Source organism: Pan troglodytes, chromosome 1 (genome assembly GCF_028858775.2).
Source record: "Pan troglodytes isolate AG18354 chromosome 1, NHGRI_mPanTro3-v2.0_pri, whole genome shotgun sequence".
NCBI classification, from domain to species: Eukaryota; Metazoa; Chordata; class Mammalia; order Primates; family Hominidae; genus Pan; species Pan troglodytes.
Window position 1 is genome coordinate 123,059,773 of NC_072398.2, and position 25,708 is coordinate 123,085,480.

Below are 25,708 nucleotides of genomic sequence, written 5' to 3' on the forward strand. Positions count from 1 at the left end.
CACAGCAAATTCAAACATGGCATTTAACAAGAGGGAAAAAATGGTATCAAATATTCTTCTGAATTTTAACACTTCACAGTGAGAGCAGATTTTAACTACATTTTAATAACCTTGAGAAGTATGTTACAACCCCAAATATTAAAGTAACTCAAAATCTTTAATTTATAAAATGGCAGAAATATCTGTGTCCTGAAAAACTGGAAAAATGGACTGATCTAATGTATTACTAGTTGTTTGGTATATTATAAATTATATAATTATAGTTACATTTATTAAATCACAATTTTAGAACCCATCTAATCTTTATAATGTAGCTATACATAGACATCTTAAAATATCTTTGGCCTAGTCTCTTTCAACATAAATTGAAAAGATAGAGGCAAAAAAAGTAGGGATGGATGAGAATACTATTCATCCTTCATATAAGTTTAAGACTGTAAAGGGAAGTTCCAGTCAGCCTTTGTTCTAGTAGATCGGAGCTTGAAAGTAAAGTATAAAGTACATAGAGAAAAAAAGAAAAACTCAGTCTTTTTTAACACAGATTTAAGTATAAGAGCTCACACATTTTTCTGAATTACTTTGGTCACGTTGGTGATTTCGTGTAATGTTTAAATATTAAAAAAAAAAGCAAGCGTAGCTAAAAATGTCTGTATCTCTAAATAAGAGTGCTCAGAAAAGGAATAAGAGGTCACCATTATTCCATTGACAACACTGGTAGGAGACTGAGGTATTCTGATGCCATGAAATTCTGTTTAGGACTTTCTATTTTGTTTTGTCTATTTTAGAGAAAGAAAAGGAGCCCAAACTTGACTGTTTTGCTATGAATTATAGTTTTAAATGCGTGAGTTTTCTATTAGTGCTTTCAAACATTTTAAATGTTCGCATATGGCAAGGAGAGGTGAAAAAATAAAAATAAATTTAAAATGCACATAAAGCACTGAAATGTTAGCTTTTTGAAATACAAAGTAGAGAATTCAGGAAAACTTCAAAATATTCCAACTGTTTAATATGAAATACTAGGTTAATTATATACTTAGGTTATATTCTGTATTATAAATTGCATTCTAATCCACTTAAATGCAAATTTCTATGACTGTTCATTAAAATTTGGAGAACTATAAATAGATTTTATGAATCTTGAAGATTTTAATTCACCAATAAATTAATAAACTATTTCTGGTTTACTTAAAATTCAATATTTAATTTGTAAGTTTACCTCTTGGGAAAATGGATATAGCATCTTTTCATACAGACCTTTTGCAGATTAAGGAAAAAGCCAAGACATTTTCATGTTTATAAACAAGTGTCCAGATAATGACGGTTCAAGATTTCATTTCTGCTTTTTATTTTTGAGACGGAGTTTCACTCTGGTTGCCCAGGCTGGAGTGCAGTGGCACAATCTCGGCTCACCGCAACCTCTGCCTCCTGGGTTCAAGCGATTCTCCTGCCTCAGCCTCCTGAGTAGCTGAGATTATAGGCGTGTGCCACCATGCCTGGCTAATTTTGTATTTTTAGTAGAGATGGGGTTTCTCCATGTTGGTCAGGCTGGTCTTGAACTCCCGACCTCAAGTAATCTGCCCACCTCAGCCTTCCAAAGTGCCGAGATTACAGGCGTGAGCCACCATGCCCGGCCTCAAGATTTCGTTTCCAAAATATTCCCCAAGAGCGGTTTTGCTGATTCATAAACCACACAGTTTACAACACACTGAAGTAAGAAGCTTTATGAAATATGGAGTCATGCCTCTGGAAAATCCTGTCACTCCACTCCTTTTATAAATTTAAGAAAATAAGCTGATCATATTTAGCTGTGGGACTCATATCATGGCTAGAGAATTCAAGGAAAGGGAAAAGTCCAATGAATTTGATATTTTAGCTTTCTTTTAAATAGTAAGTTAAAACTTGCTAAAACAGATAATAAAATAAAATTAATTAATTTACTTCACAAGGATCCCCAAGGGAAAATCTCTGGTTAATTACACTTTATAGTCGGAGGCTCTCATGGAACTATGTGATGATCATCACTATTTAATTTTCATTCCTTTTAGGAACAAAGTCTGTCCACTAATGGTGAAATCTACTTATAATTATTGTGGAGTTACAATTTTAAAAATTCTCTAGGCATACACAGATACCTTCATTCAACCTCTCATGTCTTAAGAACATCTCAAATTCAGAAACAAAAAAAAATATGTTTCTCATTCCATGTTTCACTTTTCAGGGAATGGCTGCACCATTCATATAGCTTCTGAAACTGAAAACCTGGAATGTATCCATGACATTTCCCTCTCCTTCATCTTACACATCTAAACCATCACCTACCAGTTTCACTCTCCAAGTTTCTCTCAAATCCATACACTTATCTTCATGTCCACTGCCACACCTTCTGTCTCCAAACTACCATCATCTCTTGCCTAGACTGTTGTGATTACCCTCCTCTTTCCATTTTTTTCTCTATCCTTTAACCAGAGTAAACTTCCAACAATGCAAATCTGATACTTTCCTTCTTCAGTAATTTCCCATTATGCTTAAAGACAGTATCATCTGACCTCTGTTTCCTCCTCCCAACTCACCTGTACCACTCTTGCTTTCTGTACTCCAGCCATACAAGCTACTTTTCAGTTTCTCAAAGTGTCCCATTCTTCTTCCTTCTTCAGGCTCATTACACATGCTTTCCCCTTTGCATGAAAGTCATTCCCTGTTCTTTGCTCATTTAACTCCACCTCAGTCTTCAGCTCTCAGTTCAGTATTTTTCTCTGTTCATATATTTTTCAAGAAACTCTTTCCAGAACTTCCTCATTTCCCCTATTAATGGCCCTCAGAGAACCCTATTTTTCCTCTGTAGCTATAATCGCAGTTTATAACTATATATTTGTATAAATGTTTAATTAATTTCTGTCTTCCCTACTAGACTATCAATTCTATAACAGCAGGGTCTCTGTTTGCTCACCTGAACCCCATGTGTTTGGCACATTGCACAGTACCTGGCTACCTTAAATTCTCAAATTACAATAGCTAGTATTTTTCTTTCTAATCTTTATATTTTGCTAGCATTTTTCTCTCTAATCTTTATATTATATTCCCAAAATTGATGTAGCTAAATAGAGTGAAATCAATAGACAATTGAAAAGTAAGTCTTTCACTGTTTGTTTTAGTCTAAACATTCTGTTCCCCCCTCCCACCCACCCCTACAAGAAATTAAATAACTCCTTTAAAATGTAGAGAAGATCCCTTGAAAATTTAGAAAATATTTACTTGCCATGGAATTTCTTGGAAAATGTTCTATTGCTATATGCATCTTTTTGTTTTTTTAATCAGAAACTAGTAACATCCCCTCCAGTTTTTATAGTTTTGTAATTAAATTGGAAACTTTCTTACTTTTTTCTAATGTCGAACTTACTTTGCCCATTGATTTTCTCCCAACTTATTATGAAAACTGTAAACTCTAAAAAGGATGGCACAATGAACATTTATATATTCACCACCTATAAAATTTAACATTTTGCCATAATTACATTTTGTCTCTCTCCATTCTACTTAAACATATATATAAATGTGTGTGTGTCTATCTGAGCCATTTGAAAGTAAGTTACAGATATGATGACACTTAACCATAAAGTACTTGGACATATCCTAAAAACAAGGAGATTAGCTTACATAACCACAATGCCATAATTATATTTTAGAAATTTAAAAATAATTCTCTATTACTTGAGATGTTAAGGCAGGAGGATCACTTGAGCTCCGGAGTTTGAAGCCAGCCTGGGCAACATAGCAAAGCCCTGTCTCTTTAAAAATAAATAAATAAATAAACAAACAAACAAACAAATAACCTCTATACCATCAATGCTTATTCTATATTCAAATTTTCCCAATTTTCCCCAAAATGCCATTTACAGATTTTTTCAAACTAATATCCAAATAAATTTACCCATTGCCCTTACTATGTTTATTCTCTTAATCAAGACTAGTACCAGTCCACCACCAACACTGTTTTTTCCACAACAATGACTTTTTGAAGAACCCAGCCCAACTGTCTTGTAGAATATTCCACAATCATGATTTGTTTGATTGTTTCTTAATGGTATTGTTTAACTTGTTCCTCCATTGCCTGTATTTTCTACAGTTCTAAAGCCATGGTCAGATTCTAGTAAAAATATCTGGGCAAAAATACTTCATAGGAGAGGCTATGAAATTTGCTGTCTCCTCAGTTTAATAACATCTTTGTTTTCTTTCTAAAATATTTACCATCTGTCCTGTAACTTGGATCCTATTCACCTAAGCTGAAATTTGTTAAATATCTAAGAAAAAAAACAGGGTGAATGAAGTTCTTATGTCAATGTACTTTTCTTCTCTCTCTTTGTTTTTCTTGCATTGTTTGCTCTCCCATTGTTTGTTCTCCCATAACTTGAAGCAGTGACTTTCTTCCTTATTACTAGCAATAAGGAAGGACATCTTATAATAATAAAAGGGTCAATCCTAAATTTATGTACACATAATAATATAGCTTCAAAATACATAATGCTAAAGTGGCAAACGTAGAGGAGTAATAGGGAAATCCACAATCATGGTTAGAGATTTAAACATACCTTTTTCAGTAGCCAGTAAGACAAGCAGACAAAAAAATTAATAGGAATCTAAAACATTTGAATAACACATTTAACTAATTGATCTTACAGAACACATATATAGAACACAAAATACAACTTCAAAATCCATTTATTTGAAAGAACAGAAATCATACAAAGCACATTCTGATGGCAGTGCAATTAAAACAGGAGTTCACCGTCAGGAAGGTAATTGGAAAAATCCCCAAATGTTTGTAAATTCAGCAATATATTTCTACATAACTGATGGGTGAAGAAGAAATCACAATGGAAACTGGACATTTTGAAATAAACAATAATGAAAACATTACATAGCAAAATTTATTGAGTGTAGGGAAAGCAGAACTTAGAGGGAAATTAAAACTTTAAATTAATATACTAGAAAAGAAAAAAAAAGTCAATTATTTAAGACAGGGATTGGCAACCTTTTTCTGTTACTGTCCAGATAATAAATATTTTAGGCTCTGCAGGCCATGTGATCTCTCACAGTTACTCAACTCTGCCCTTGTAGCCATAGACAATACAAAAACAAATGGAAGTGGCTGTGTTACAATTAAATTCAATTTACAGAAATAGGTGGCAGGTCAGATTTGGCCCTCAGGCCAAAGTTTGCCAACCCATGACCTAAACTTCAAACCCAGGAAACTAAACAGGAAAATAAACAGAAAGAAAGGAGGATGAAATAGTAAAGATAGGAGTAGAAACTAATGAAACAGGCCAGGTATGGTGGCTCACACATGTAGTCCCAGCAATTTGGGAGGCTGGGCAGGCAGATCACTTGAGGTCAGGAGTTCAAGACCAGTCTGGTCAACAAGGTAAAAAATTAGCCAGGCATGGTAGTGCATGCCTGTAGTCCCAGCTACTTGGGAGGCTGAGGTACATGAATCCCCCATATCATTTCTGATTGTGTTTATTTGAATTTTCTCTCTTTTCATCTTTATTAGTCTTGCTAGTGGTCTATTTTATTGACTTTTTTTTTTTTTTTTCCAAAAAACCAGCTTCTGGATTTGTTGATTTTTTGAAGGGTTTTTCATGTTTCTATCTCCTTCAGTTTCACTGTGAGCTTCATTATTTCTTTTCTTTTTTTTTTATTATTATTATACTTTAAGTTTGAGGGTACATGTGCACAATGTGCAGGTTAGTTACATATGTATACATGTGCCATGCTGGTGTGCTGCACCCATTAACTCGTCATTTAGCATTAGGTATATCTCCTAAAGCTATCCCTCCCCCCTTCCCCCACCCCACAACAGTCCCCAGAGTGTGATGTTCCCCTTCCTGTGTCCATGTGTTCTCATTGTTCAATTCCCACCTATGAGTGAGAATATGCAGTGTTTGGTTTTTTGTTCTTGCGATAGTTTACTGAGAATGATGATTTACAATTTCATCCATGCCCCTACAAAGGACATGAACTCATCCTTTTTTATGGCTGCATAGTATTCCATGGTGTATATCTGCCACATTTTCTTAATCCAGTCTATCATTGTTGGACATTTGGGTTGGTTCCAAGTCTTTGCTATTGTGAATAGTGCCGCAGTAAACATACGTGTGCAAGTGTCTTTATAGCAGCATGATTTATAGTCCTTTGGGTATATATCCAGTAATGGGATGGCTGGGTCAAATGGTATTTCCAGTTCTAGATCCCTGAGGAATCGCCACACTGACTTCCACAAGGGTTGAACCAGTTTACAGTCCCACCAACAGTGTAAAAGTGTTCCTATTTCTCCACATCCTCTCCAGCACCTGTTGTTTCCTGACTTTTTAATGATTGCCATTCTAACTGGTGTGAGATGGTATCTCATTGTGGTTTTGATTTTCACTTCTCTGATGGCCAGTGATGGTGAGCATTTTTTCATGTGTTTTTTGGCTGCATAAATGTCTTCTTTTGAGAAGTGTCTGTTCATGTCCTTCGCCCACTTTTTGACAGGGTTGTTTGTTTTTTTCTTGTAAATTTGTTTGAGTTGATCGTAGATTCTGGATATTAGCCCTTTGTCAGATGAGTAGGTTGCGAAAATTTTCTCCCATTTTGTAGGTTGCCTGTTCACTCTGACGGTAGTTTCTTTTGCTGTGCAGAAGCTCTTTAGTTTAATTAGATCCGAGCTTCATTATTTCTTGTCTTCTGCTAGCTCTGCGGTTTGTTTGCTCTTGGTTCTCTAGTTCTTTTAGTTGTAATGTTAGGCTGTCAATTTGAGATCTTTCTAGCTTTTTGATGTGGGCATTTAGTGCTATAAATTTCTCTCTTAACACTGCTTTTGCTGCACCCCAGAGATTCTGGTACGTTGTCTCTTTGTTCCCATTGGTTTCAAAGAACTTCCTGATTTCTGGCTTAATTTCATTATATACCCAGGAGTCATTCAGGAGCATGTTGTTCAATTTCCATGTAGTCGTGTGGTTTTGAGTGGGCTTCTTAATCTTGAGTTCTAATTTGATTGCACTGTGGTCTTAGAGACTGTTTGTTATTATTTCAGTTCTTTTTGCATTTGATGAGGAGTGTTTTACTTCCAATTATGTGATCAATTTTCGATTAAGTGCCATGTGACACCAAAAAAAATGTATATTCTGTTGTTTTGGGTGGAGAGTTCTGTAGATATCTATCAGGTCCACTTGGTCTAGAGCTGAGTTCAAGTCTTGAATATATTTGTAAATGTTCTGTCTCAATGATCTGTGTAATATTGACAGTGGGGTATTAAAGTTTCCCACTATTATTGTGTGGGGGTCTAAGTCTCTTTGTAGGTCTTTAAGAACTTGTTTTATGAATCTGGGTGCTCCTGTATTGGGTGCATGTATATTTAGGATAGTTAGCTCTTCCTGTTGAATAGATCCATTTACCATTATGTAATGCCCTTCTTTGTCTTTTTTGACCTTTGTTGGTTTAAAGTTTTTTCTGTCAGAAACTAGGATTGCAACCCGTTTTTTTTTTTTTTTTCTGCTTTCCATTTGCTTGGTAAATTTTCCTCCATCCTTTAACTTTGAGTCTATGTTCATCTTTGCACATGAGATATGTCTCTTGAATACAGCATACCGATGGGTCTTGTCTTTGTATCCAACTTGCCATTCTGTGTCTTTTAATTGGGGGCATTTAGCTCATTTACATTTAAGGTTAATATTGTTATGTGTGAATTTGAACCTGTGATCATGATACTGGCTGGTTAATTTTGCAGACTTGTTAATGTAGTTGTTTCATAATGTCACTGATCTGTGTACTTCAGTGTGTTTTTGTGTGTGATTTTGCTATCCATGTTTAGTACTTCCTTCAGGAGCTCTTGCAAGGCAGGCCTGGTGGTGATGAAATCCCTCAGCATTTTCTTGTCTGAAAAAGATTTTATTTCTCCTTTGCTTATGAAGATTAGTTTGGTCTGATATGAAATTCTGGGTTGGCATTTCTTTTCTTTAAGAATGTTGAATATTGGACCCCAATCTTGTCTGGCTTGTAGAGTTTCTGCTGAGAGGTCCGCTGTTAGTCTGATGGGCTTCCCATTGTACGTGATCTGGCCTTTCTTTCTGGCTGCCCTTAACATTTTTTCCTTCATTTCAACCTTGGAGAACCTGATGATTATGTGCCTTGGGGTAGATCTTTTTGTGGAGTATCTTACTGGGGTTCTCTGGATTTCCCTAATTTGAATATTGGCTTGTCTTGCTAGGTTGGGGAAGTTCTCCTGGATGATATACTGAAGTGCGTTTTCCAACTCGGTTCCGTTCTCCCCAACTCTTTCAGGTACTCCAATCAGTCATAGGTTCCATCTTTTTACATAGTCCCATAGTTCTCATAGGGTTTGTTTGTTCCTTTTCATTATTTTTTCTCTAATGTTGTCTGCCTGCCTTATTTCAGCAAGACAGTCTTCAAGGTCTGATATCTTCTCTTCCACTTGGTTGTTTTGGCTACGGATGCTTGTGTTTGCACCATAAAGTTCTTGTGCTGTGTTTTTCAGCTTCATCAGGTCATTTATGTTCCTTTCTAAACTGGTTATTTTAGCTAATACCTCCTGTAATCTTTTATCATGGTTCTTAGCTTCTTGCGTTGGGTTAGAACATAATCCTTTGGCTCAGTGAAATTCATTATTACCCACTTTCAGAAACCTGCTTCTGTCAGTTCATCAGTCTCAGCTTCAGCCCTGTTCTGTGCCCTTACTGGAGAAGTGTTGAGATCGTTTGGAACAAAAGAGGCATTCTGGCTTTTGAAATTTTCAGTGTTTTTGCATTGGCTTTTCCTCATCTTCATGGTTTTGTCTACCTGTGATCTTTGAAGCTGTTGACCTTTGGATGTGGTTTTTGTGGGGTCTTTTGTGTTGATGTTGTTGTTGTTACTTTCTGTTGGTTTTTCTTCTAACAGTCAGGCCTCTCTTCTGCAGGTCTGCTGCGGCTTGCTGGGGGTCCACTCCAGACCCTGTTTGCCTGGGTATCACCAGTGGAGTTTGCAGAACAGCGAAGATTGCTGCTTGCTCCTTCCTCCAGAAGCTTCTTCCCACAGTGGCATCAACCTGATTGATGTCAGCCGGAACTCTCCTGCATGAGGTGTCTGGCGACCCCTGATGGGAAGTCTCACCCAGTCAAGAAGCACGGGATTGGAAGGGGGACCTCCTTATGGAGGCAGACTGACTGTCCCTTAGCAGAGCTGGTGCACTGTACTGGAGGAATAACCCTCCTTGGGATCAGCTGGTCTCTTCAGAGCCAGCAGGCTGGAAAGATTAAGTCTGCTGAACCTCGGACCATGGCCGCCGCTCCCCCGAGGTGCTCTGTCCCAGGGAGATAAGAGTTCTGTCTGTAAGCCCCTGACTGTAGCTACTGGAATTCCTGCAGGGATGCCCTCCCGGTGAGGAGGGATGGCTTCGGGTCCCACCTAGGAAGCAGTCTGGCCACGATCTGCAACAGCCACTTTGCTGCGTTGTGGGGAATTCCACCCAGTCCAAACCTCCTCGTCTCCTTAGCACTGTCAGGGGAAAACCTCCAACTAAAGCCTCAGTAATGACGGTCGCCCCTCCCCCTGGGAACTGAGTTGTCCCAGGCGGACTCCAGACTGCTGTGCCGGCAGCGGGGATTTCAAGCCAGTGGGTCTTAGCTTGCGGGGTTTCCGTGGGAGTGGGACCCTCTGAGCGAGACCACTTGGCTCCCTGGCTACAGCCCCCTTTCCACAGAAGTGGACATTTCTCCTGCCTCACTGGAGTTCCAGGTGCTGCTGGAGTATGTAAAAACTCCTGCAGCTCAGTGCCTGCCCAAACAGCCGCCGACGGGAGCAGCTGTCATTGGTCTGCCCAGTTTTGTATTTGAGACCCAGGGCACTGGTGGTTGTAGGCTCCCGAGGGGATCTGCTGATCTGTGGATTGCAAAAATCTGTGGGAAAAGCTTAGTACCCTTGGTGGGTAGCACTGTCCCTCACCACTTCCCTTGGCTGGGGAGGGAGGTCCCCCTGCCCTGTGCAGTTCCTGGGTGAAGCAATACCCTGCTTCTTCTCGCTCTCTGTGGGTCATGCCGACCATCTAGTCAGTCCCAGTGAGATGAACTGGGTATCTCAGTTGGAAATGCAGAAATCACCCACCTTCCTCGTTCCTCTCGCTGGCAGCTGCAGACCAGAGCTGCTTCTAGTCGGCCGTCTTGGCCCCTCCCCGCCGAGGTAAGTTTAATAAGTCTTCTAAATTTGTCCTTGCCGTAATGATCAGTGATGATCTGTCTTTTAATAAGTTAAATGCTTTCCAGACTTCAAGACTCTCACCCACATCAAAAATAAAATTATATATCGGCCATATTACCAGGATTTTAGAATGTTGTATTTTATCCTCTAATTATAGGTCAAATAACTAAGGTAGAAAGGAGTAAAGCAACTTCCATGTATGTAGTGAGGATGTTGGGGGGTCTAGGACTAAAATTCTGCCTTGGGATTCCCAAGAGGTTGGTGATTATGATTTTTGTACTCTTAGAAACAAAATAAAATAACATTCTGTTTTGTTCCTCTGCTTACCCTATTCAGTTCTCTAAACTACAAAATCTCTGCTTATCAAAATAAGTTGGATTGTCAATTTGTTGAGCTCAGCAAATGCATTTCCTGAGCCCTTGTGAGTAAAGCTCTGTGCTGGTTACACTGGGTAACTAGTGATACAGAGGATGAGTAGAGCATTCTTTCCTGAAAAGAGCTTGAGATTTCTGTGCCCAGGTCAGCTTGGGTTGCCTGTAAGTGAGAAAATTGACAGCCAACACCCACAGGCTTATTCTGATAAAATGGGAGATGATAATAAATGGTGGGGTTTTTTTCTTTTTCTATTTTTTTTTTTTTTTTTTCCGAGATGGTGTCTTGCCATGTTCCCCAGGCTGGTCTTAACTTCTGGGCTCAGGCAGTCTTCCCTCCTTGGCCTCCCACAGTGCTGGGATTACAGCATGAGCCACACACCTGGCCTTCTGAATGGTGGTTCTGTCAAGACTGGGCTTTCAACCTCCCAAGGATTCTGGTCAAACAGCCTCAGGAGAATCTTCTGCAGAGAGTGTCCGCCTGCCAACTGTCAGAGCTGAGTGTCACAGAGTCTTGGCATGGGTCTCCTCCCTCTGTTCCATTTCACAGATTACATGTTGTTAGTAGGAACATCACCAGAAGGAGCATGAGGATGTTCCTTCTAAGAACTAGGAAAGATATAATAATGCTGCTGGATGGGCTATTTTAAAAAAGTAATCAAGGGCCTTCTCAGAAAGTGATTTTAGGAACTATATTGCATAGATGGGATCAATTATAGTGTAAGAACTGAAAAATTATTGCACTGAACAGCACCTAACAGCTTCTGGAGAAAACATATTTCCCAACTGACCCTGATGATGGATTTAAATACCAAAAAACAGAGAGAACCACTAACTTCCATTGTCTTGCAGAAACAGGAGAACCTTAATGCACTTAAAGCTGGAAAAATGTCTCTGCCTCTAAGGCCATGCAGTGAAACAGATTGCATGGTAGGTGACATAGGCAGGGGCAGAATGGAGTTTATGACAATGGCCATAAGATGATGAAAAAAATTATTTGGGGCCTTTGAAGCAGCAGATGAGCTGGCTCAGAGGAAAGTTGCACAACTGTAGAAAAACAACTTTTGCAAAATTTTCCTCCACTCAGTGGGCACTACATACTTATTCTAGGATTTGCATTCATTCTTTCACAGACTGTTTACTTATTGGCTTGGGCCTACAATGACTTTTCTGAGAGAAGTGAGGGATTAGCACAACAGCACACACACGCCTGAAAGAAATAGTGAATTTCTAATTTTCAGATTTTAGTCTCTGACCTAACCAAAGAATTGACCATTATAGATTTTATCTATTAATAATATTAATGATGCTCACAAATATGAAGATTTAAGCACATCTTATGATAATAAGAGATGCTTTCAAAAAAAAGAAATGGTAGAACTGTAGTCCAGGGATGTTAATAAAAGTGGCAAATAACATTACATCATCTTTTTTAAAAAAGAAGATGAGGTCTCACTCTGTTGTCCAGGCTCATCTCAAACTCCCAGACTCCAGTGATCCTCCTGCCTCAGCCTCCCAAAGTGCTGGAATCACAAGCTTGAGCCATCACCTTCAGCCCATATCATCTTAACATCCAATAGGAACAGGTAAAAGAAGGAAGAAGGCTGACAACCCAGTGTACAGAATCATATGTAATAATGAAACTGTTGATTGGTTATAAATCAGCAGAATTAAATCTATGTTTATACTGGCCCTTGGGTTCTGTCGTAGAGGCAGAACATGGAGAAATAAAAAACTGGAGTAGAAGATAAATTCATTTGAGTAACTAGACTTTATAGATAAACATTTGAGAAACCACCTTTAAAGCTGTTTGTGAGCCATGTTTTACATAATGACAAATGAATGCTTTTGTTTTTTTGTGACAGTCAACTGACCCACTGGGAATGTGACCTTGTGAATCACCCAGGTGAGCAAGCTTAACATGATTGGATGTAAACCTAGGTCAATAACTAAAGAGATACTCAAATATGCTACACGTGTCAATTGTGACATAACAAACTGAAGGCCATTCATTCTCCCTTGAGGGAATGAAGCTGATAGTGCAAGGGACTGCAGATACTACTGCAGAATCAGGGTCCTGATGCTCACATACTGAAGTGAGTGGACTCCTACTTCAGATGTGTAATAGGATCTACTGTCTCCTAAGGCTGAGTATCCCACAAAGAAATCCCCTCAGCCCAACATTATTAGTTATTTTAAAGCTTTTGGTCTCATTTTATAATAGATCACATCAGAAATAAGACTAGTCAGGATCAGGTACAAACTCATGATAACTTGATAGGTATATCATTGAAGACCATCCCAAAGTCTCTGATACTACATAATGCTGGGATAAATTATTGAATACTAAATTTTAAAATAAGGGATAACATTGCAGACAAACAGACACGCACATGGGAAGCCTCATCAACTGCATGAGCACTCTTAAGGAAAACCTACTGATGAACATACAGAACATTTCACATGCATTGGTCCACAAGGTACACACTCTGCCCAGCCTGAAAACTTAATATAGGTTGGGACGTTCCTCTTCCTTGGGCTGATGATAAAGCTCCAAGTAAAATGAAAAAGATTCTTTTCACCTGGTAAATATGCAGGACCCCCCCAAAGATATTGTCACTGCCAAATGTAACTTCAGTCTGAAAAGCATTTGTTTCTAGCAGGATACAACATCAATATACAAAAATCAATTCTATTTTATGTAATTCCAATGCACAATTGAAATGTAAAAGGCAATACCACTTACAATAGTGTCAAATGTATAAAATGCATAGGGATAAATCTGACTGCAAATTATAAAATGTTTCACAGAAAACATAATGAATACCTAAAAACTAGAGAGAAATTCTTTGTTCATGGGTCAAGAGACTTAATATTGTTGAGGTGTTACTTTTCCCCAATGTGATCTATAAATTCAATGCAATTCCACTCAAAATCTCAGCGAGCATCTTTGGTAGAAAGTGATCAGCTGATTCCAAAATTAATATGAACTAGCATAATCAAAATGCTACTAAAATGAAGAACAAACTTGGAGGACTAGCTCTACCTGATTTAAAGAATTATTATAAAGTTATAGTAATCAAAACAGAATGGTGTTGGGATATGATCTCACACCTGTAATCCTAGCACTTTGGGAGGCCGAGGTGGGTGGATTGCCTGAACTCAGGAGTTCAAGACCAGCCTGGGCAACATGGTGAAACCTCGTCTCTACTAAAAGCACAAAAACTTAGCCGGGCATGGTGATGCACTCCTGTAATCCCAACTACTTGGGAGGCTGAGGCACAAGAATCACTTGAACCCAGGAAGTGATCACACCACTTCACTCCAGCCTGAGTGACAGAATGAGGCTCTGTCTCAAAAAAAAAAAAAAAAAAAAAGAAGAGAAAAGAAAAAAAGATTGATAAAATAGGAACAAAATACACAGTCCAAAAATAAACCAATGCATATATGGATAAAAAGATATTTGACAAACATGAAAAAGAAAAATATTTAAAAATGTATATACTTTCAACAAATGGTAGAGGATTTTCTTTTAACAAATGGGTATGACATCTATATGTGTATAAAAATAAGTAAAAAATCAGATTCATGTGTCACTCCATATATAAAAATTAGTGTGTACCAGAGGCTGGGAATGAGAGTGGGGAGAGGGTAGAAGTTGGTTAATGGGTACAAAAATACAGTTAGGTTGAAGGAGTAAGTTCTAGTATTCAATAGGGTAGTAGGGAGACTACTGTTAACAATAATTTGTTGCATATTTTAAAAAATAGCTATAATAATTGGAGTGTGTGTAACACAAAGAAAAGATAAAAGTTTGAGGTGATAGATATCCTAATTACCCTGATTTGGTCATTACACATTATACACATTTATCAAATTATCACACATACCCCCAAAAGATGTACAACTACTATACATCAATTAAAACATGAATGAAAAGTAGATCATGAACACATTTATGATGATTGAAATCACATCAAGTATTTTTTCTGAGCACAATAGTAAGAAACTAAAAATCTACAGAAGGAAAACTGGAAAATTTCACATATACATGGAAATTAAATAACATGCTTTTGAACAGCTGATGGGTCAAAGAACAAATCAAAAGGGACATTTAAAATATCTTGAGACAAACAAGAATGAAAACAAACATAATGGAACCTCCGGAAACAGCAAAAGCAGCTCTAAGAGGCAAGTTTATAATGATAAATGCCTACATTGGCTGGGCACAATGGCTCATGCATGTAATCCCAGCATTTTGGGAGGCCAAGGTAGGCACATCACTTGAGGTCAGGAGTTCAAGACCACCCTCACCAACATGGTGAAACTCCATCTCTACCAAAATGTGCAAAAATTAGCCCAGCATGGTGGCACGCACGTGTAATCCCAGCTACTCAGGGAGGCTGAGGCAGGAGAATTGCTTGAACCAAGGAGGTAGAAGTTGCAGTGAGCCAAGATTGTGCCACTGCACTCCAGCCTGTGCAATGGAGTGAGACCCTGGGAAGGAAGGAAAGGAAGGAAGGAAGGGAGGGAGGGAGGGGGAGGGGAGGGGAGGGAGGGCAGGGGAGGGGAGGGGAGGGGAGGGAGAGAAAGAGAAAGGGAGAAAAAAGAAAGGAAAGAAAGAAAGAGAAAAAGGAAGGAAGGAAGGAAGAGACCCACATTAAGAAAGAAGGTCTCTAATAAGTAACCTAACATTATACCTCAAATAACTAGGAAAAGAATGAAATAAAGTTATCAAAAGGAAGGAAATAATAAAAATCAAAGCAGGAACAACTCAACCAAAGAATAGAAAAACTAGAAAAATTGACAAAACTGAGTTAATTTTTTGAAAAAATAAACAAAATTGACAAACTTTTAACTAGACTAAGAAAAAAAGAGAAGAGTCAAATAAATAGCATCAGAAATGAAGTGGAGATATTTCAGCAGATATGTCAGAAATAAAAAGTATCATAAGGAACTATTATGAGCAACTATATAGCAACAAATTGGATAACCTAGAGAAAATGGATAAATTCATAGACACATACAACCTACCCAGATTCAATAAAAAAAATAATAGAAAGCCTGAACAGACTAATAACAAATAAAAAGATTGAAGCAGTAACTATAAACCTCCCAAAAAAAACAAAAGCCAGGACCAGGACTCAGGACCAAATGGCTTCACAGTTGAACTCTACTAAAAATTAAAAAAAGAATTAATGCATTTCTTCTTAAGCTCTTCTCAAAGATAGAAGTAGAGAGAATACTTCCAAAATCATTTTATGAGGCCAGCATTACTCTGATACCAAAGCCAAAGACACCGGAAGAAAATAAAACTACAGGCTAATATCTCTGATGAACATAGATGCAAAATTCCTCAATAAAATACTACCAACCCAAATTCAACAACACATCAAAAAGAATATATGTCTTAACCAAGTGGAATTTATCCCTGGGCTGTAAGTTTGGTGTAGTATATGCAAATCAATGTGATACAGAATGAAAGATGAAAACCACATGATCACCTCAGTAGCTCCAGAGAAAGCAGTTGACAAACCTCAACATCCTTTCATGAGAAAAACTCTCAACAAATAAGGCATAGATGAAAATTTCTTCAACATCATAAAGGCCACTTATGAGAAGCCCACAGTTAACATGATACTCAATCAAGAAAAACTGAAAGCTTTTCCTGTAAGATCCAGTCCAAGTCAAGGATTCCCACTCTCACCACTTCCATTCAACATGGTACTGGAAGTACTAGCAAAAGCAACCAGGAAAGAAAAAGAAATTAAAAGATTCAAACTGGAAAGGAAGAAATGAAATTATCACTGTTTGCAGATAATATGATCATATATGTAGAAACCTCTAAAGACTCTGCAAGAAAACCCTGTTAGAACTAATAAATGAATTCAGTAAAGTTGTAGGATATAAAATCAACTAATAAAAATCAGTTGCATTTCTGTACACCAATAATGACCTATTCAATAAAAAATTTTAAATCCTATTTATGATAATATTAAAAAGAATAAAATCAGCAATAAGTTTAACCAAGGAGGCAAAGATCTATACACTGAAAATTATAAAATGTTGTTAAAAGAAATTGAAAGTACAAATAAATGGAAAGGAATCCCATGTTTATGGTATGGAAGAATAAATATTGTTAAAATGTTCATACTGCCCTAAAGTGATCTACAAATTCAAGGCAATCCCTATCAAAATTCCAATAGCATTTTTCACAGAAATAGAAAAAACACTCTAAATTTGTATGGATCTGCCAAAAAACCAGAATAGACACAGCAGTCCTGAGGAAGAAAAGCAGAGTTGAAGGGATCATACTAGCTAGTTTCAAATTATATTACAAAGTTATAGTAATCAAAACTGTATGGGACTGGCATTAAAATAGACACATAGACCAGGAACAGAATAGATAGCCCAGAAATAAACCCAAGTACATACAGTCAACTACTTTTCGACCATGCCCCCAATAACATACAATGAGGAAAGGATAGTCTCTTCAATAAATGGTGTTGGGAAAACTGGATATCCACATGCAAAAGAATGAAATTGGACTCATATACAAAATACACAAAAATCAACTCAAAATGGATTAAATACTTATGTGTAAGACAAAATCATAAAACTCCAAGAAGAAAACAAAGGGGAAAGGCTCCTTGACATTGGTCTTGGCAATGACTTTTGTGGGGTGGGGGTTGGGGATGCAGGGGGATAGGACACCAAAAGCAATAACAAACAAATGGGACCAGCTGGGCATGATGGCTCACACCTGTAATCCCAGCACTTTGGAAGGCTGAGGCGGGCGGATCACCTGAGGTCAGGAGGATGAGACCAGCCTGGCCAATATGATGAAGGCCCATCTCTACTGAAAATACAAAAGAATTAGCCAGGCATGGTGGTGGGAGCCTGTAATCCTAGCTATTCGGGAGGCTGAAGCAGGAGAATCGCTTGAACCCGGAAAGTGGAGGTGCAGTGAGCCAAGATTGCACCACTGCACTCCAGCCTGGGCAACAAGAGCAAAACTCCACCAAAAAAAAAAAAAAAAAAAGGACCACATCAAACCAAATAGCTTCTGCACAGCAAAGGCAACAATCAACAACATGAAAAGGCAGCCTATGGATTTGGAGAAAATATTTGCAAGCCATATATCTGTTAAGGAGTTTCTATCCAAAATATAAGGAACTCATAGAACTCAATCACCAAATAAATAAAAAATAGACAAAGGACCTGAATAGATATTTCTCCAAAGAGAGCAAACAGATGGCCAGCACATATATGAAAAGTTGCTCAATATCACTAATCATCAGGGAAATGCCAGTCAAAATCACAGTGAGATATCACCTCACACTTGTTAGGTTGGCAATTGTATAAAAGACAAAGAGAAGTGTTGGCAAGGGTGTGTAGAAAAGGAAACACTTGTACACTGGTGGAAATGTAAACTGGTACAGTCCTTATGGAGAAGAGCATGGAGTTTTCTCAAAAAGTTAAAAATATGACCCAGCAATCCCTCTTCTGAGTATATATCCAAAAGAAATGAGATCAGCACCTACTAGAGATACCTGCACTCTCATGTCCATTGCAGCATTACTTACAATAGCCAAGATATGGAAACAACTTAAATGTCCATCACAAATGGTGTTTTTACTTACATGTAAGAATGTGCAGTATTTGGTTTTCTGTTTCTGCATTAATTCGCCTAGGAGCATGGTATGTTTTTCTATATGTTTGTCTTGTCTCTGATTTCCTTCCACAGTGTTTTGGAATCCTTGTTGTAGAGATCTTTCACTTCCCTGGTTAGCTGTATTCCTAGGCATTTTATTCTCTTTGTGGCTATTGTGAATGGGGTTGCATCCCTGATTTGGCTCTCAGCTTGGATGTTACTGATGTATACAAATGCTACTACTTTTGTACATTGATTTTATATCCTGAAACTTTACTGAAGTTGCTTAGCAGTTCTAGCCTTTGGGGAAAGACATTCAGTCAGCTACATTTGACCATGCTCCCAATAACACACAATGAAGAAAGGATAGTCTTGGGCAAAAAAAATGGAGTGTTCTAGATATAGAATTAAATCATCAGCAAAGAGACTTAGTTTGACTTCCTCTGTATTTCAATGCCTTTTATTTCTTTCATTTGCCTGATTGCTCTGGCTAGGACTTCCAGTACCATGTTGCATAGGAATGGTAAGAGTGGGCATTCTTGTAGAAGTTAGAAAGAGCTCAAATGAACAATCTATGAATCAACAACTCTGTGTTGAAATAAAAAAAGAAAAAAATTAACAACCTAACATTAGACCAAGGGGAACTAGAAAAAGAAGAGCAAACCAACCCCAAAGCCAGCAGAAGAAAAGAAAACCAAAATCAGAGCTGAACTGAATAAAATTGAGATGTGAAAATGCATACAACAGCTCAACAAATCCAGAAAAAAAAAACTGGAAGAAATGGGTGAATTCCTGGAAACATACATTCTCCCAAGATTGAACCAGGAAAAAGCTGAAATCCTGGAACAGACCATAAGGAGTTCTAAATTGAATTGGTAATAAAAAACCAACCAACCAGAAAAAGGCCCAGAACAGGTGGATTCATTGCTGAATTCTTATATAATAAAGAGCTGGTAACAATTCTACTGAAATTATTCCAAACAACTGAGGAGGAAGGACTCCACCCTAACTCCTATCAGGAGGCCAGCCTCATTCTGATACCAAAACCTGGCAGAGACACACAACATTAAAAAAAAACTTCAAGCCGATATGCCTGATGAACATAGAGACACAAAACTCCTCAACAAAATACTGGCAAATCCAACCCACCAGCACATCAAAAGCCAATGCAGAATGAAGAAGTAGGCTTCATTCCTGGGATGCAAGGTTGGTTCAACATACGTTATGTGATTCATCACGTAAATTGAACTAAAACTGAAAACAACATGATTATCTCAATAGATGCAGAAAAGGCTTTTGATAAAATTCAACATCCCTTCATGTTAAAACTCCCAACAAACTAGACACCAAAGGAACATACCTCAAAATAATAAGTGCTATCTATGACGAACCCACAGCCAACATCATAAGGAATGGGCAAAAGCTGGAAGCATTCCCCCTAAGAACTGGTAAAAGAACAAAACAATAAATTACACTTCAATAATACTTTTAAAAATTTGCTCTTCAAAGACATTGGTAAGAGAATGAAAAGACAAGCCACACTTAGGTAGAAAATATTTGGAAATTATGTATCCGATAGAGGACCTCTGTCTGCAACACTAAGGGAACTCTCAAAATTTATTAATAAACAGGCAATCAAATTTTCAAATGAATAAAAGATTTGTAGAGATATTCCACAAGGAAGATATATGGAAGGCACATAACAATATGACAAGATATTCAATATCCTTAGTCACTAGGAAAATGCAAATTTAAACCACTGTATACCAAGTAAAATGACTGAAGTTAAAAGAATCACCGTTCCACATATTGGCAAAGATGTATGGAAACAAAAACACTCATACACTGTTGATGGGAATGTGAAATTTTACAAGCATGTTATAAAACAGTTTGGCAGCTTCTTAAAATAGTAAACCTGTACCTATCATATGATACTGCTATTTCACTCAAATGAAAGGAAAGGATATGTCCATACAAATTTGTTGATAAAAGCTTTAGTTTTTAAACCAGAGCCATCCAAATCTATGAACAGGTGAATAAATAAAATAAACTGTGATATAACCATCACATGGAATATTAGCAATATAGCAGAGTGATCTATTAATACACATGACAACAAAGCTACATCTCAAAATAATTATTCTGAATTAAAAAATGAAACCAAAATAATGTACATAGTATATAATTCTATTTATAGAAAACTTGAGAAAATTTAAATTAATCTATTATGACAGAAAGCCAACCAGTGGTTGTCTGAGGTGTGGGGAGAAAGGTGAGGGAGGAATTACTAGGTAAACAAGGACACTTTGGAAGTGGTAGATATATCCACTATCTTTTTTGTTTGTTTGTTTTTTGACACAGGGTCTGGTTCTATCACCCAGACTGGAGTGCAGTGGCACACTCTTGGCTCACTGCAACCTCTGTCTCCTGGGCTCAAGCCATCCTCCCAACCCAGCCTCCCAAGTAGCCGGGACTACAAGCACATGCCGCCACGCCTGGCTAATTTTTGTATATTTTTTAGACACAGGGTTTCACCACGTTTCCCAGGCTGGTCTTGAACTCTGAACTCAAGCAATCCACCTGCCTTGGCCTCCCAAAGTGCTGGGATTACAGGCATGAGCCACCATGCCCGGCCTGTATTTACTAATCCTGATTGCAGATGTGTACTATGCTCAAACTTTTTAAATTATACACTTTAATTATGTGCAGTTTTTTGCATGTAAGTTATATATCAATATAATTGCTAAAAGTTTAAAACATTATTTTAAAACTGCCATAGCTTGATTTAATACATCTTTTTATATTTTAAAAACTGATAAAATTCTGTATATTATCAGGACAAAAGAGAAAAAGCATATGATTACCTTGACATACACAGAAAACGCATTTGGCAAATTGAAAACTTTTTTCATCATTAACAAAAACAAACTCTCAACTTGGTAAGAACAGAAGGCAACACTTCCAACCCTGCAAGGGCAGATTTGAAAAACCCACAGGTAACATTAATAAGATTGAATGCTTTCTATTAAACAGTGAAAAAGGTAGAATATCTGCTGTTACTCTTTCAATCCAGCATTAAACTAGAGATGTTATCCAATGCAATAAAGTAAGAACATAAATAAACAGAAACATTGAAAAGATTGAAAAGAAAGAATTGAAGCTGTCTAGAATTGAAGCTGTCTTTATTCACGGATCATGATTATGTATGTAAACAATTCCAGAAATCTACAAAAATATACCAAAACTATTAAGCAAGTTTGGCAATGTTGCAGAATATAAGTTCAATATAAATAGTCTGTTGTATTTCTGTATATTAGCAATGAGTGTTTGGAAAATAAAATAAAAATACAATTTCATTTAAAGTAACATCTAAATACATGATGTGCTTAGAAATAAATTCAAGAAAATTTATGTAAGGCCAGTACACTGAAAACTACAAAACATTGCTTTGAGAAATTAGATATATATATATAAACAAACTAAATTGGTGGGGAGATAAACCTTGTCATGGATCAGAAGAGCTGTTATAGTTAAAAAGTCAGTTCTTCCCAAATTGATCTCCAGATGCAATGCAATTCTAACAAAAAATTCCAACAGGCAATTTGGTAGAAATTTACAAGCTGATTTATATGAAAATGTCAGTGATCAAGAATAATAAGAGAGCAATATTATAAAAGAACAATGGTGAATGAATTCACTACCTATTTCCAGATTTACTATACAGCTATGGAAATCAAGACCATGTGTATTGTTGAAAAAAATAGAACATATATCAATGGAAGAGAAAAGAGAACTCAGAAATAGACCCTTACATATATGTCTAATAAATTATTCTTAGACGTGAATATAGTTATATGTATATATACATAATCACCTGTTTGATGATTTCTATCTTTATCTCCAAAACAGGGAACATTAAGAGAACATAAAAAGAAGCCACAATATAGGAGAAATTATATTTATCTCCAACAAAAGATTTTTTAATGGTATATATATAATGCAGTCTGATAAGATAAACAGCACAATGAAACAATTTCTCAAAAGACTTGAATAGATACTTCAGAAAAGAAGATATATGAAGGGTCAATTTGCAAATGAAATGATGCTCAACTGTTTAGTCATCAGGGAGATCAATCAATACAATGCTGAGATACCATTACATGTCCATGAGAATGGCTAAAATTAAAAAGACTGAAAATACCACATGTTGGTGAGGATATAAAGCACTTGGAAGTCCTATACTTGTGGGAATGAAAAATGGCACAACTCCTTTGAAAATCTGGCTAACAGTTTCTCATAAGACTAAACATGTACAGATCAAATGGACAGTCCTTGCACTCCTAGGAATTTACACTCTATGTCCACACAATGATCTGTATGTGGATGCTCATGATACTTTATGCATTATAGCCCAAACCTAGAATGACACAAATGTCCAATAACAAGTGAATGTATAAACAAACATAGTGTAGCCACACAAAGGAATACTACTCAGCAATTACAAGGCATTAACTGTTGATGAAAATGCTCACATGGATGGATTTTCAAATTAATATGATGCATGAAAGAAGGCAGATGCAAAAGAACACAGGTATAATTTCATTTATAGAAAATGGTGAAAAAGGCACTGCCAGAAAGTGACAGTGGCTCCTTGAACCTGAGGGTTGAAATACTGATTAACTGCAAAGGGTTACAAGAAATTTTGGGCTTATGGAAATTCCTATATCTTGATTATGGCAGTAGTTCCATTAGTGTATACATTTGTGAACATGCATTGGATTACATAGTTTAAAGTGGTGCAGTCTATTGTACTTAATAAATACCTTTATAAAGTTTATTTAATCATCTTAATTTCTCCATACTAGCAATTAGCTGCTAGAAAATGAAATTCAATAAAACATAATAGAGATTAATATCCAAAATCATTACATATTTAAGAATACATATAATGAAGCAGGTACAAAGCCCCTGAAAGCTATTGGTGAGAGAAATTAAAGAAGACTAAATAGAGAAATATATATTACATTCATGGATTGGAAGATTCAATTTTGTTAAGATATTACATCAACATAATTCTGACTAATGTTTCCAGTAGGAATTTTTAGAGAAATGTAAAAGCTAATTTCAAAATGTATTTGAAAATCAAAAAAGCTAGAACAGGCAAGTTGGTCTTGAAGAAGCAGTAAGTTGTAGGAGTTATTCTGCTGGATTTCAAAACTCATTTAGAGCTACAATAATTTTAAAACTATAGTACTAGTATAAGTATATAGAAGTATATCAAGATAAAAAGAATACAGACTCAAACATTATGCTCACATATATACAGTTATTTAAAGTTTTTAAAAACAAACATGCCAGTGCCTCTCATTGGGGAAATGAAAGACTTTTCAATAAAAAGTTCTTGAGTGAAAGAAGTTTAAGACCAGCCTGAGCAACACAGCAAGACCTTGTCTCTACAAAAAATTTAAAAAAAAATTAGCCAGAAATGGTGATGTGTGCCTAGAGTTTGAACTACTTGGAAAGCTGAGGCAGGAGGATCACTTGTGCCCAGGATTTGGGTATGCAGTGAGCACTCCAGCCTAGATGACAGAACGAGAACCTGTCTCAAAAAAAAAAAAAAAAAAAAAAAGCATGTCACACTCATAGTAAGTGGCCAGAACATAATGCTGACTGCATGTTGTGAGGAAATGTATTAAATGAAACAAATTGAATTCAAGAAGGTTTTTTGTTTGTTTGTTTGTTTTGTTTTTTAATGTGTGTTCGTTTGTTTTGCAGAAATGAGGTACAGGGGAGAGAAACACCTACTTGGAAAGCACCGAAACAACTGAATTGGAAAATGTGGAAAGGGGATTGGGGGAGGGGACTCTTTCTGAGATCCGGCTCCAGTACTAACAGCAAAGGGACCTTGGGCAAGTTACAGACTCTCTGTGCCTTGGTTTTGTCATCAGCAAAACAGAATCATCCCATAAACTGTAAGGTCCATGGTATCAGAGGGTCCCCAGTCTGACTGCACATCTAAGTCATGTTAACAAACACATTCCAGGCCCCAACTGAGCACACTGAATCAGAATCCATGCAAGGAGGACAATGAACTTGTATTTGCACTGACCTTCCAGGTGTTTCTTACTCTGATCAACTTGGGGGTAGGAACCATTGAGCTGCATCACATCATTCCAAAGCCCAAACACAGAAGCAGAACAAGAATATATTCAATGCATTCTCTAAAGTGGAGAAAACTGTTGAGGGAACCTAGAAGTGAAGGAAACCTGGCTTGCTGGGCTCCATCTTAACTTTATCCTGACTACGGCAGAGACAGGAGCACTTTGGGACACATGCCTGAGGTAGTGACAGTCCAGCATTGAAACAGTGGAAGCCCTAGTTTCAAATTCAAGCTTGCTTTGAGTAGAAATTAAGTTTACATCTTTTTGCATAGCAACAGGGCCAGTTTTCTCCAAGCTGCTCAATTTACAAGAAAAGGAATCATACTGCTAAGAATTCAAACTTCAGCAGACATGGGTAAACAAGGAACTCTTACAAATCTATTCTAGCAACCTAACAAGAAACCAGAAATTTAGCAAGTTCTTTCGCGCTCAGGACACTTGTGTTCACTAGATCAGAGGCACTGAGACATGAAGAAAAGACCCGCTAAAAAGGGAAAGCCTTCCTTCCTGCCCTAGGACACCCCTGCCAACTTCAGGGAGGTGGGAACCCAGCTGCGCTCTCTACAGTATGGGTTACTTTTGTGTCTGGAAGGTGTCTGACATCCTGAGACCTGGACCCATTTCAAGGAGCTTTGGGAAGAGCCCAGATCACTGATGGAATTGGACAGTGCGTGGAAATGGTTCAGCAGGACGAGGGTAAGTGCAGGATCACGGCCAGGTCATTCTGAGAGACAATGAGTGGCACTGATGGGGTCAGACAAAGATTAAAAACAAAAGTTTGTGCTTCGACTTCAGAAACTCAAATCAAAAACTAATTTGCTCTTATAAGTAATAAGCATTTTTCTATCTACATGAGAATTTAATCTCAAAACAGAAATCAGAAAAAATATCAAGTCCAGGGCATAAAACCTAAACCAGTGCTTAGATTTATTCATTTTAAATAGAGCTAAGAGTAAAATCTTCTCCATAAAATATATATTGTATCTATACATAAAATATATATTGTATCTGAGTTCAGGGTGTAATGAGTGTGACCATGGACTACCCAGCATTCATGTGGAAGTGAAGGAAGAGGACTGGATCAATCCCAGTGGAAAGCGTGCCTCTCAGCAGCCCGCGCCATCCTCCACCTACACTGTGTAATGACAGTGCTTTGAGATGTAGCAAAGGCTATAAATTTATCTATTCTCTGGTGTCTCAGAGACCTGACATTCTGTGTCAGAAAGAAAAGTTATAAAAAGGCAAAAGTCTTAATGAGAATCATTGGTACTCAATAGAATAGTGAATTAAAT

The 25,708-nt window shown here is 37.2% G+C and overlaps 1 protein-coding gene across 1 annotated transcript in view; it reads left to right on the forward strand.

Moving 5' to 3' along the window:
• The window catches only part of LOC457936 (neuroblastoma breakpoint family member 6-like), a 52,110-nt gene that overhangs the window by 1,970 nt on the left and 24,432 nt on the right, over nucleotides 1–25,708 (forward strand). The window contains 2 exon segments of the mRNA XM_063816395.1: nucleotides 8,954–10,212; nucleotides 24,031–25,112. Coding sequence (XP_063672465.1) covers nucleotides 25,094–25,112 — 19 coding nt within the window. The 5' untranslated portion in view covers nucleotides 8,954–10,212; nucleotides 24,031–25,093.